This window comes from Mus pahari, chromosome 5 (assembly GCF_900095145.1).
Source record: "Mus pahari chromosome 5, PAHARI_EIJ_v1.1, whole genome shotgun sequence".
NCBI lineage: Eukaryota > Metazoa > Chordata > Mammalia > Rodentia > Muridae > Mus > Mus pahari.
The window spans coordinates 94,589,451-94,603,076 of record NC_034594.1 but is presented as its reverse complement, the minus strand read 5'-3'; the positions used below and the strand labels follow the sequence as shown (position 1 = coordinate 94,603,076).

Below are 13,626 nucleotides of genomic sequence, written 5' to 3'. Positions count from 1 at the left end.
ATTTCTCCTTGAGATATCTTATTCCCTCTCTCTTCTTTACCTGTCTAGTTACTATTATTTCATTTTTAGTGACTACTCCCAAATATTTTTTTCAGATTATATAATAGTGTAGTCAGTGAATTGGAAAATGTAAGATAGTTTTCCTAAAATTTTTTAAGGAAAGAAACCATAAATATGAATATATTACAAAATATTAAGGGAAAAACAAGTGAGATGGTTGTCACACTCGGTTATAGAGCATGTTCACATTTTTTTTTTTTAATCTTTTTTATCTTTTTCATGCTTAGAGATAGGTTCTTCCTTTGTCCTGGCTAGCCTTGAACTCGCAGTGATCTTACATGCCTCTGATCCTCAAGTGTTGGCTACCACTCCTACCTACCACATTAGTTCTAAAATCTGCTCCTACTATTAGTTTACAAAGTGATTGGTAAAGTCAGCTTTTAAAGTTTTGATAGCCATTGGTTCAGTGCATAGTCTATATATTCTCACATTAATAGGCAATATCTCCATTTACTAGCTTATATAGTAGAAATAACTCATACATTTGACAGTACCTACACAATATCATAAATGAGTAAGAAATACATTATTGAAGAGAAAGGAATATAAGAAACACTATACAGTGAATGTGCTCAGTCTTTTTTCACCAGTTATTTTTTTAAGTTCACTTTACATGCTGATCACAGCCCCCTTTCTGCCTCTTTCCAGTTCCACCCTTACAAGTCTCACTACCCTCTCCCCTTCTCCTCAGAGAAGGAGGGAGTCCCCCCTTGGGTACCAGCCAATCCTGGGAGATCTGCTCCCAGCAGGGCTAGGCACATACTCTCCTACTGAGGCCCAATCAGGCAGGCCAAGTAGGGGGAAGGGGACCCAGTGGTAGGCAACAGAGACTGAGACAATGCCTGCTCTACTTGTTAGGGGTCCCACATCAAGACCAAGCTGCACATTTACAGCAGTCCAGCCCCTGCATGTTCCCTGGTTGGTGGCCCAGTCTCTGTGAGCCCCCAGGGGCTCAGGTTAGTGTGGTGTCCTTGACCCCTCTGGTTTGCTCAATTCTAGTTCCCACTCTTCCAAAAGACTCCCTGAGCTCAGCCTGCATCCTTCTGCTACTGGGTGAAACCTTTCAGGAGACAGTTATGCTAGGATCTTGTCTGCAAGCATAACAGAGTATCATTAATAGTGTCAGGGGTTTGCTTTCTCCCATGGAGTGAGTCTCAATTGGGGATGTTCCTTGGCTGCATGATAAAGATGGAGCTATTCCCCTCATTCTGTGCTCCATCTTTATCCCTGCATATCTTATAGGCAAGACAAATTTTGAGTTGATGTCACTCCCTCCCCCTTTAGAAGTCCTGCCCAGTTATAGGAGGTGGCAACTTCAGTCTGTATCCTCCTCTTGTTGGAATCTCAGCTAGGCTCACCCCTATAGACTGCCTTATCCTTCCCAGTACCAGGTCTACAGGTAGTCCCAGAGATGCCTCCCACCAATTTCCATTCCCATTCCCAGCCTTTTACAAACCCCTCAATCTCCCCATACCTGATTACCATCCCTGTTCCCCCCGACCCCCCGCTCTTGTGATGTCCTTATTACCCAGTTTCTTTGGGTCTGTGGATTGTCCTGCACTTTATGGCTAATGTCTACTTATAAGTGATACATACCATACATACATGTCTTCCTGGCTCTGGTTACCTCACTCAGGATGATATTCTCAAGTTCCATCCAACCATTTGCCTACAAAATTTATGTTGTCTTTTTTTTTATTTATTTTTTTTAATAGCTAAACAGTATTCCATTGTATAATGGAATGGATCACATTTTCTTTATTCATTCTTCCATTAAGGAATATCTTAAGTTGTTTCCTGTTTCTGGCTATTATAAATAAAGCTGCTGTGAACATAGCTAAACAAATAAGGATCAATCTTTAAGAAAGAACATGTCTTAGAGCAAGGGGTAAAAGAGAGATGAAGAGGTGAGTAAAGTGTTATAGATATTCTGGGAAACCATGACAATGTATATCAGCTATGGTTTTCCTTAGGCCAAACAATACTAGCTATGCTGCTGAGACATAAAAGTCTAGCCTTGGTCACATTTTTTAAAGAATATACACACACATGTATGTGTATGTGTGTGTATATTCTTTTGTGTATACGTATGTATAGATATATTATATACAATGATACTTGTAAAAACTGAGTTGATAGGATTGATAGAAATTGATTGTTTTGAGGGCCTGGAGAGATGGCTCAGCAGTTAAGAGCACTGACTGTTCTTCTGGAGGTCCTGAGTTCAAATCCCAGCAATGATGTGGTGGCTCACAACCATCTATAATGAGATTGAATGACCTTTTCTGGTGTGTCTGAAGACAGCTACAGTGTACTTACATATAATAAATAAATCTTTTTTTAAATTTATTATTATTTTCTTTATTTACATTTCAAATGCTATCCTGAATACCCCCTCCTCCCGCCCCTGCTCCCCTACCCACCCACTCCCACTACTTGGCCCTGGCCTTCCCCTGTGCTGGGTCATATAAAGTTTACAAGACCTAGGGGCCTCTCTTCCCAATGATGGCCAACTAGGCCATCTTCTGCTACATATGCAGCTAGAGACACGAGCTCAGGGGGTACTGGTTAGTTCATATTGTTTTTGCACCTACAGGGTTGCAGACCCCTACAGCTCCTTGGGTACTTTCTCTAGCTCCTCCAGTGGGGGCCCTGTGTTCCATCCAGTAGCTGACTGTAAGCATCCACTTCTGTGTTTGCCAGGCACTGGCATAGCCTCACAAGAGGCCGCTATATCAGGGTCCCTTCAGCAGAATCTTGCTGGCATGTGCATTATTATCTGGGTTTGGTGGCTGATGATGGGATGGATTCCCGGAAAAAAAAAAAAAAGGAAATCGATTGGTTTTTTTACCTTTAAAATTATAACTAACTCTTTTGTTGGGGACTGACAATTTTATCTTCTAAATTTTGAAACTTTAAAAGTAAGAAGTAAATCTCAAGAGCTAACTAAACAGTTCTATTTTTGTATATTAATTACATCCTTGAAAGGTTTAATGTATTTTCTAAGTTGCCTATTTAAGTGATTCTGAACACTAATTAGTGTTTTTAGTTTCTTTTGTATAACTGTGGCCAGATACTTGAGAGAACCACTTAAAAGGGGAAAAGATATGTTTTAGTTTACAGTTTTATAATCTTTAATGATTCTGGGCTTGTCACAATAGAATACTGTTCAGCTGCTAAATAAAGGACAACATTATGGTAGCAAGAGAATACTTAACTCAGAGAGAAAAGCAGAAGAGACAGGGACTAGGCAGTCACCAAGGAGCTACCCCCAGAAACTAATTTGTGCAGGTAAGTCCTACCTTTTAAGTTTCCACAACCTCCCAACATATTACCTCAAAGTAGAAACTAAATATTTAACACATGAACTGAAAGGAGTATTTCATGTCCAAACTATAAAAGTCATCTGTGTAATAAGCCAAAACTTATTTAAGTAAATAAGATTAAATGACTGGTAATAGCAGGACTGGCACTATTTCTCCTGGTGTATATTTTAGAAAATGAAAGTCCTTCCTAGAACTACCCTTTATGACCCAGGGTTTTTTTTTTTTTTTTTTTTTTTTTTTTTTTTTTTTTTTGTTTTCTCTGTACAGCCCTGGCTGTCCTGGAACTCACTTTGTAGACCAGGCTGGCCTCGAACTCAGAAATCCACGTCCCTCTGCCTCCCAAGTGCTGGGATTAAAGGCGTGCGCCACCACCGCCCGGCGATCCAGGTTTATATTAATGTCTGTCATAGAGGATAGCAGATTAGCAAACAGCCTTGCGTGTCAGTTCTTACAAAATTCCTACCTTTTGATTGAGATAGCACTATTTGGGAATTTATGTGGCCTGGAATGCAGGAAATATTAGCTACCTCTTGCTTTTATCCAGTGCTTAGCAGTTGATGATGCATATACATTCTTTCCAGAGTGTCTAATTTTCATTCTGAAAGTCCATACAATATGTAATTTTCAAAATGTACTCATAAACATGTTTTAAAAACAATTAAATAGAGCAAATATGTCTTGACCAAAATTGAACAATCTCTGGATTTACAAGTACTATCCAGGACAGTGATTTCTAATCAGAAGCACACTGGGGGGGGGGGGAGGGAATCCTGCATCTTTTCAACAGTACACATTTATTTAAGTATTCTAACACATAGAAGTGTGGACTTAGCAGTTTTTGAAAAATATCACATATACACATAACTGAACACTGCTACAATCATGGCCAGCTATAACCACGTAGATATTCCTTAATAACTGTGCTTCAGTTGGTTATGCCATGTATTTTGGCCAGATCAAGAATACAAGAAGTTTTTCTGACTCGCTTGCCATCTGATTTCAGCCTCACACAAACTTTTTTCTTCTCCAAGCCCCTGGTTTTGAGGTTAAGTCCCTTTTATGTAAACAAACAACTGTTTGCAAGGCCAAAAAAAAAAAAAAAAATCTTAAGTTCATGGGCCATGTAATACCCACTTTTTACACATGTATAAGGTTATATCAAAGGATGTCTGTTTTGATTCGCCTTCATACCAAGTAGGCCATAGTTCTGGAGAGTATTCAGGATCATAGGAATATTTCCCTGGACTAACAATGCTTGCTTGAATACATTAGCCCTTTGAAACTTGTCTTCTTGGCAGTTAAAAGGAACAGAATAAAAACTGGGGCATGTAGGGTAAGTGATCCCTGGCCATGAAGACTGATCTTAGGAAAGAAAATTAGAGAGTTGTTCTCTGAAGTGCTTTTACAGACACCTAGGTGATTGGGTGACACTGTGTATTTACTTTACTTAGTTAGATTTATGCCATATTAGAAATTTTCATTCCCTCCCTCCCTTCCTTTCTTTCTTTCTTATTTACAAGAATCTAACAAAACTAACAAATGTTCAATATTATTTTTACTTTGTACTCTACACTGATTCAGGTAGTAATTTAAATTTGAAGCTATATTGATGCAGGCCATGATTTTTAAAACAAGCTTTATTGACTAAACTATACAGAATATACAATTAGTCATAAGTATATCACTAAGTTCTTTTCGTTTTCTCTTCACTCAAAATAAAAGGACTTGGGCCAGAAACATGGATCAGTGAATAGAAGATATTGTCAACAAAACTAACAATCTGAATTTAGCACTCATATACTACACAGTAGAAGGAGAGAAGTGAATCCATCAACTGTCTACTAACTACACATGTGCTATGACATAGAAACACAAATGTGCAAGCATTTCCACAAAAATAAATAAATATAATAGAAGTGAAAAATGACCTATAGGTTATTATTCAACTCCTTATTTATCTCCCAATGTTAAGTTTTCTTTCTTTTTCTTTTTTTTTAGTGTTTACCTTATAACTTTATTTTGTTGTTTTAATGGAAATAATAATTTTCTGTTTTTCTCTCTTTTCTCTCCCCCCCAACCCCCCGCTTTTTGTTGTTTTTGTTGTTGTTGTTCTTCTTTATACAGAGTCCAATGTAGCCCAAGCTGCCTTGAATTCACTGTGTAGCCAAGGATGAATTTGAATTTATGATCTTCCAGCCTCTGTCTCCCTGAGTATTGGCATTCTCAGTATGTACCTCCATGTTAGGCTCCCTGTTTCCCCTTGTTATGATAAGTAATAGGAGAATTTTTTTGACTTATTTACTTCTTTCTTTCTTTCTTTCTTTCTTTCTTTCTTTCTTTCTTTCTTTCTTTCTTTCTTTCTTTCTTTTATTTTTTACAGTTCAGTCATTGCCCCCCTCCAAGTCCTTTCTCCCATTCCTCCTCATCCCATTCATCCTCCCCTGTCTCCAAGACGATGCCTCCAACCCTAAAGGCCTTCCTACTCCCTGGGTCCTCAAGTCTCCAGAGGGTTAGGTACATCTTCTCCCACTGAGGCCAGACCAGGTAATCCTCTGCTGTATAAGTGTCAGGGGCCTCAGACCACCTCCCATATGCTACCTGATTGGCAGCTTAATGTCTGAGAGATCTCAGAGTTCTGGGTCAGTTGAGATTGCTTGTCTTCCTATGTGGCCCATCCTCCTCCTCAGCTTCTTCCAGCCTTCCCCAGTCTCTTCTCTAGTTTTTGTCCCTACAGTTCTTTTAGACAGGAATAATTCTGGGTTCAAGCTTTTTACTGTGGATTGGCAACCCATCCCTCTACTTGATAACTCTGTCTTTCTACTGGATGTGGACTCTAGGTTTTCTCTCTCCCCAGTGTTGGTCATTTCATTTAAGTTGTTAGTGTAGAATCGCTCCAATTTATTTATGAGGCCACTTAGTACTCTGAATTTTCCATTTAACACTGCTTTCATTGTGTCCCATAAGTTTGAGTATGTGATGTCATTTTTATTGAATTCTAGGAAGTCTATAATTTCTTTATTTCTTCTCTGACCAAGTTATCATTGAGGAGAGAGTTGTTCAGTTTCCATGGGTGTTTGGGTTTTCTGTTGTTTTTGTTGTGATTGGACACCAGCCTTAGACCTTGGTGATTTGATAAGATAAATGGGTGTCTCTGTCTGCAGCCTGCCTCCTGTGTCCCTGGGTCTCTGCAGGTCTCATGGGAGGCCTTCAGACTGTAGTGTCTTCAGAGGGGCAGGAATGCTGATGATCTGCCCCGAGCAAAGCACAGGCCGGAAGGGAGGTGAGGTTTGAGCAGAGGGATGGGTCCTGAGTCTGCTGGGCTTCTTGGGGCTGCAGCAGATCTCATGGGAGGCCTTCAGACTGCGGGGTCTTCAGAGGGGCAGACAAGTTGATCTGTCCATGTGGAAGGCGCACATCATAATGACTTTTTTTCTTAGAAACTTCATTGTGAAGCCATTAAGTCACACTACCCAGTTTTAAACCCCTCTCTCTCCCTCCCCCTCAAACTATTGGTTTTCTAGCAGGCATCTTCTGAAGAAGATCTTGTCTCTACTGCTAAGGGAAAGAATATATCAAAGGTCATCTAGCCATTTCTGTTATCTTGGATTACCTTGTGCTGTGATAGCAATTAAGTCTTACTTACATAATAGGAATGTTTGCTACTGTTATCACTCTATGTTCACATTCATCACTTGTGGCTCTTTTCTGTATTATCTTCATACCAGGACTTGAAGTGACAAGTCTCTGGCCAAGGAAGAAGATTCATAATGTATCATGAACTATTTCTTAAAGCTTCCTTTTTAGAGATAGCACATGCTACCCAATGCATATTTTACCCACCAAACAAGTCAGATGGGTAAGCCTGATGTCATCCCTGAAGGAAGGTAAAGGATATTCTTTAAAATGATAATGCCATTTAGGCATCTATTATCAGTACTCCAAAGTAAGTCAGCTCTGTCCGAGTATCAAAGCCATGTACCCTTACACATCAACTTTCCTGCCTTTGTGCAAAGAGGCAGCAACCCTTTTTTTCACTCAATGTCATCTCAGAGATAGATAATAGCTCAATAATGACTTAATGGTCAGTATTTTCATCAAAACTGTTTTCAGTTCTAGAAATGTGATTCACTTAAGAACACATGACTGCTCTTGTACAAGACCCAGATTCTGTTCCCAGCACTCAAATGAAAGCTCATAATTAGAACTCAGGTACCAGAGAATCCAGTTCTAGCACTAGGCAGGCATTTGGTATATAGACATACATGCAGATAAAACACTTAAACACATAAAAAGTAAAATAATACATTTTAAAAAGAATTTTTTAGGATAAACACCTTTAATATACCTTTAACCCCAGCACACAGGAAACAGAGTTCAAGGACAGTCTGGTCTACAGAGTGAGTTCCAGGAAAACCAGGACTATACAGTGCAAACCTTTCTTTAAAAAACAAAACAAAGAAAAAGCCAGTCATTTTTATCAAGCTGGTAAACCTGTAAATTCGCATGTAAAAGACTGAATCTAGTTCTCTTGGTGTTGCTCAGTTCAAAATCAACTCAAAATGCATGGATAACCTTAATGGAAGACCATAACCTAATAGAGGATGACAAATGGGAAGTACCGCAAGACAGCAATGTGTACAGCCATGTTTTGAGTAGCACTCCAATAGTTCAGGAAAAGGACAGCCAAAATCTGACACATCCAAATCCTTGAGTATCAATTGCATCACATTATGAGGTTTACACAGCAAATGAAACAATTTCCAGAGAAGAGAGACAACCTGCAGGGTGGGAGCAAAATCTTTGTAGATATTCATTGAATTGATTAGCATCTCAAAGATGTCAGGAGCTCGAAAATCTTAACAAAGGAACAAGTAATCCAGTAATGAGTGGGCAGATAACCTGATCAAATAATTCTCAAAAAGAAGGACAGGCCTGTGAGTTCCCTGATTCATGTTGCCTCTTCTCACTCTTGATCATCATCTAACCAGGCTCCTTGCTCTAAAAAAGCTAAATTGCTACTTTAATTTTTTTTAAATTTTTTTTTTTTTTAGATATTTTCTTGATTTACATTTCAGTTGCTATCCCGAAAGTCCCCTATACCCTCCCCCGCCCTGCTCCCCAACCCACCCATTCCTGCTTCCTGGCCCTGGAAAAAATGACTGAGAGACATAGGACAAAAATGATCAACAACACATTTAGCCACTAGGGAAGTACAAGCCAAAACTCCCTTGAGATTTCTTTTCATCCCAATCAGAATAGGTATCATAAGAAAACAAACAGCTCGGCATGGTGGTGCACACCTTTAACCCAGGCACTCAGGAGGCAGAGGCGGGACAGCCTAGTCTACAGAGTAAGTTCCAGGACAGCCAGGGATACACTGAGAAACCCTGTCTCCAAAACCAAAACCAAACAAACAAAGAACAAATGCTGACAGTGATGTTGAAGGTTGCATAAAATGAATCCTCGTACAGTACACTGTTAATGGCTATAGAAATCAGAGTAGAAAAATGAAAATTATCATATGATCCATCTTTAATACTCCTAGGAATCAAAGTCACTAATGATAACTACTTACCCATCTTTACTAGGGGTATTCACAATAGCTAAATTATGGAATCAGCCAAGCTGCCAATCAGAAGAATGGGTGAAGAAAATGTAGAAAAAGTTACAATGAAGTATTTATTATTCAGACATAAAACTTTGCAATCAGGTTCTTTGCAGGGATTTGTATAGAACTAGAGACCATGACGTTAAATAAATAAGCCAGACTCAGAACACTGCGTCTTCCGTAATGGATGGAATATGAATTTAAAGGGGGCTACTGAGAAACAGGACCAAAGGCAGCAAGGGGGACATGAGGACAGGAGAGGATAGTGGAGATCAAATGTGAGAAAAGTGCATAACATACACGGCATATATAACAATGCCATAGCAACAGTTTATCCAATTCATTCTCTGAAACAATCTATGCTAATTTTTTCTCCTATTATTTTAGCATATACTTTTTTTGTATAATATTTTTTATTATTATTATTTTCTTTATTTACATTTCAAGTGCTATCCCGAAAGTTCCCTATGCCCCCCCCACCCCGCCCCTACTCCCCTACCCACCCACTCCCACTACTTGGCCCAAGCCTTCCCTTGTGCTTGGTCAGATAAAGTTTGCAAGACCAAGGGTCTATGCTAATTTTAAAAATGAAAAAATATTCTGTTCCTATTGACTTTCTCCCAAGATCAAAAGTTAAAATTTCTACCTTGAAATCCCTCCTGAATACCTAACTATCAATTCCCATTGCCACAAATAAAGGGTTATGCTTTTCATCACTTTTAAATTGTTGTTTTCTTGCCTTAGCTCCTGGCAGAATTCATGTAGTTTTGTCTCTACCATGATTAATTCAATATTCTAAAGTCTGTCACATGCTTGTATTAATCTCAGGAACCCTTGTGAAAAGAGGACAATCGTTTAAGCTCATTAGACTATACCTACCCGGCAGGATTTTTTTTCTTTTGTTCAACACCCAATTCTGAGGGTTTTTCTTTTCTTTTTGATATTATAAGTTTACCATTTCCCCTGTTGTCCCAAAACCTTCCTATACTCTCTTCCAAATTCATGGCCATTTTTCATTAATTGTTGTTAAATCCATGCATTCATACATACATGTACGTACATTTGTACATGTCTGTACTCATGTACATGTATGTGTGTGTGTGTTTGTTCATATATATTTCTAAATATAGCCTGCACTGTTCCTGGTTTCTATGCTTTCAAGGCTGGCCTGACCATTTGGTATTGGATAACTAATTGGTATACCATTGGCTTGCCATAGTTATCTGTAGTTCTTTGTGTAAAGTTCAGGCCTTGTAAAGTTAAAAACAAAACAAAACAAAATTGAGGTGCATAATTCACAAAGAACCATTAAAATGTTTTTTTTAAGGTTTAGGCCTTGGCAAGCTTTTCTCCATCTATTTTGGATGTCTGTTGTCCTTGTTCACCTCCTGTGTAGGTCACCATGTTGGTGAGATTTTATGTGTTTGGTTTCTGATATTGCTAGGAGGTACAGTCTCACAGAAAATGCTCTGATCCTCTCTGACTCTTTCCACCCCCTCTTCTCCAATGTTTCCTGAGCCTGAAGTGCAGGAATTATTATGTAGATGTATCTGTTGGGGATAGATTTTTCAACTCTATATTTTGATTGGTTTAGTTTTTCTGTAATAGTCTCTATCTGTTGGAAAGAGCTCCATGATGGTGGATGAGGACTACACTTACTTGTGAGTATAAGGACAAATATTGAAAATGTAGTTAGGGATTGTGCTAGTTTACTATAGTTTTGGTTGTTGGTGCTTCTCCATGATCCATCAGTTCACGGTTCCTGGGTTTTCAGTACCAGGCATGACTTTTCTTGTTGGGTAGATCTTAAGTCCAATTTTAGAGCTGTTGGTTACCACTGAGGTATGTGTGCCACTGTATACCTTTACAGTTGTGGTGCCTTGCTGGTGTTTGTAGTTCATAGGCGCTATAGCTTGGTAAGACTGTTGGTTGTCTTCGTCCTTTGGAAGCTTGATTTCTCATATGATGAAAGCTGCTCCTCAGTTTATAGCAAATTAATATCTTCATAGGAATATTTTTAAGGTATTTTATAACTGTTGATTTCAATTTAAAAGCAAATTTACTTCTTTAAAGATATTTTTTTTTAATTAAGGCATTTCCAAGTAAATGCAACATTAAAAAAGTCTCTACACATTAGACATAGTTGGTATCTGGTTGCTTTACCTAATTTAGAATAAGGTATTTCCATCAGATGATTTCTAAAAATACTTACCTCTCACTGCTTTTCTTACCTAGATCACAAGAGACCCCTGAAGATGGGCAGCCACCAGCTTTACCACCCAAACAATCTAAGAAAAATAGTTGGAACCAAATTCATTTTTCAAACTCTCAGCAAGATCTAGTCACCCATACTAATGAATCCTTTGATGTGCCCTCTTCCCCTGAAAAGTCCACTGTAAGTAGCTTTGCTTAAGAATACACTGTGCTCCTAAAAAGCACAGTCACATGCAGATATCTTTCAGGAAATTTAAAGGAACATGAGAACATGAAATAAGATGCAAAGGATAGACTCCATACGATGCATCCACACCTAGTGTTGGAAGGCTCTAGTGATTACCGTGCTCTCTCCTTCTCATTTATGTCCTCAGGGTCTCTCCCATTACCAAAGTCTAAAGCGTTCTGTTTTCTCATGTGTAGTGTTCCACTGCAATAGGTTTAATCAAAAGAGAGAAGAATTCTTGCCAAAAGTGGCAACTTTATTACTAACTCTATGGTGGTGGTTATGTGTCTCTTCTTGCATACCTGGATCTATTTATGCTTACTGAACTTGTATTTTCATGGTAGTGGGTATATATTTTTAAAAACACAATATAGGGAATCATCAAGAAATGTATGTTGTTATCTACATAAAGGCTCTAGAAACTGAGCCCTCACCACATTATAAGAATCAGGGAGATGAAGGGAGAATGAGAATATGCAGCAAAAAGGTAGAAGGAAAAGTGGCAACAAGGTATAATGAGGGAGCCCAGTAGAAAGGGAGCACTTTGTCCAGTGCTACAGGTAATTCAAGTAAGTAGTCCTGGGAAAATATTTGTTGTCGTTAGTTTAGGTGAAAACTTGACTGGTATTAAATAGAGTTAGAGGAAAGGGAGATGACAACTCCACTTTTGCCAGTGTTCTTCCAATAGAATGGAAGGAGGAATGAGAGAATGTGTATGAAAGTTATTGGTCAAAGAGCCTATTTTCCTCACAACTAACATTTTCTTAGGATATTAATTCTTTATATACCATAGGTCATACAAGCAGATAAATCCTATAATTTATATTCTGAAATTTATTTTTGTCTTCTCAAGCCTAATGGTGGCATCCCACATGATAACCTTGTTCTAATCAAAATGAAACCTGATGAGAACGGAAGGTTTGGATTCAATGTGAAGGTAATCCAGGGCGAGGGTCGCATTCGGCTTCAATACTACAGTGTTCCTCGTTTGGTAGCATTTGACGTTTTATTTTACTATTTTCCAGGGAGGATATGATCAGAAGATGCCTGTAATTGTGTCCCGGGTCGCACCAGGAACACCTGTAAGTTATCCCACATTTTATCTAAATTCTGTTTATAAGAATATATTCTTAAGGGTCAGGTGTGATGATTACGTACCTTTAATCCAGCACTTAGGAGACACAAGCAGACAGATCTCTGTGAGTTCATGCCTAGCCTGTCTGCAAAGAGAGTTCTAGACCACCTAGAGCTACAAACAACAACAAAAACCAAAAACTAATATATACTTTGTAAAATGTTTTTGTATGTATGAGTGTTTTGTTTGTATGTCTGTCTCTGAGCACTGTCTGTGACCCTCAGAGGTCAGAATGCAGTGTCGCATCCCCATGGAACTCGGGGTTTGGGTAGTTGTGAGCAGCTGTATGACCCCTGAGGTTCAAACTTGGGTCCTCTACAAGAACAGTAAATACTCTTAACTGCCTAGCCATCTCTTCAACCCCATTTGTACTTTAAAAAAAAAGAAAAGAAAAATTAGTTTGGCATATATTTTGCCTTCCTGAATGTATGTATACTAGACTTATGCCTATTGCCTGAGGAGACCAGAAGATGGCATTGGATCCCTTAGTACTGGAGGAAGAACAACCAGTGCTCTCAACAACTATTTCTTCATCCCCAGAATCTGTACTTTAAAACAAAACAAAGCCCATTGAGATGGATTGGCAGTTAAGAACACTGGTTGTTCAAGTCTCAGAACCCACATGATGGTAGCTCAAAGCTACATTTAACTCCAGTTCCAAGGAATCCAGTATTCTATACAAGTTATCAGGCATTTTGTGGGGTACAGTCTTACATGTAATCAAACCAACTAAACATAAAATAAAATCAAAGAGTTCTGTTGAAAAAAAAAAAAAAACCTCCTTATTCAACAAATGTAGATGAAGGTGGAGTTTTATGAGATTTTTTGATATTTTTGTTGTTGCTGTTTGCTCTTTATTTTTTATTTACAGTAGTTCATTATTTGCCTTTTTTTTTTTTTTTTTTTTTGAGGTGTTTGAGTGGGTGGAGTTCGAAACAGAGTTTCTGTGTGTAACCAAAAAAGTCCTGAACCTTTCTCAGTAGACCAGGCTGGAACTCAGAGAGATCTGCCTGTGTCTGCCTGCCCCGAGTGCTGTGATCAAAGGCTTGTGCTACGA

General features: G+C 38.7%; 1 protein-coding gene across 2 annotated transcripts in view; it reads left to right on the top strand.

Moving 5' to 3' along the window:
* Positions 1 to 13,626, top strand: part of Ptpn4 (protein tyrosine phosphatase non-receptor type 4) — a 168,477-nt gene that overhangs the window by 117,249 nt on the left and 37,602 nt on the right. For both annotated transcript variants that reach the window (XM_029539304.1, XM_021197760.2), the window contains 3 exons: positions 11,230 to 11,389; positions 12,288 to 12,371; positions 12,460 to 12,516. In XM_029539304.1, coding sequence (XP_029395164.1) covers positions 11,230 to 11,389; positions 12,288 to 12,371; positions 12,460 to 12,516 — 301 coding nt within the window. The remainder of the gene's footprint in view (positions 1 to 11,229; positions 11,390 to 12,287; positions 12,372 to 12,459; positions 12,517 to 13,626) is intronic.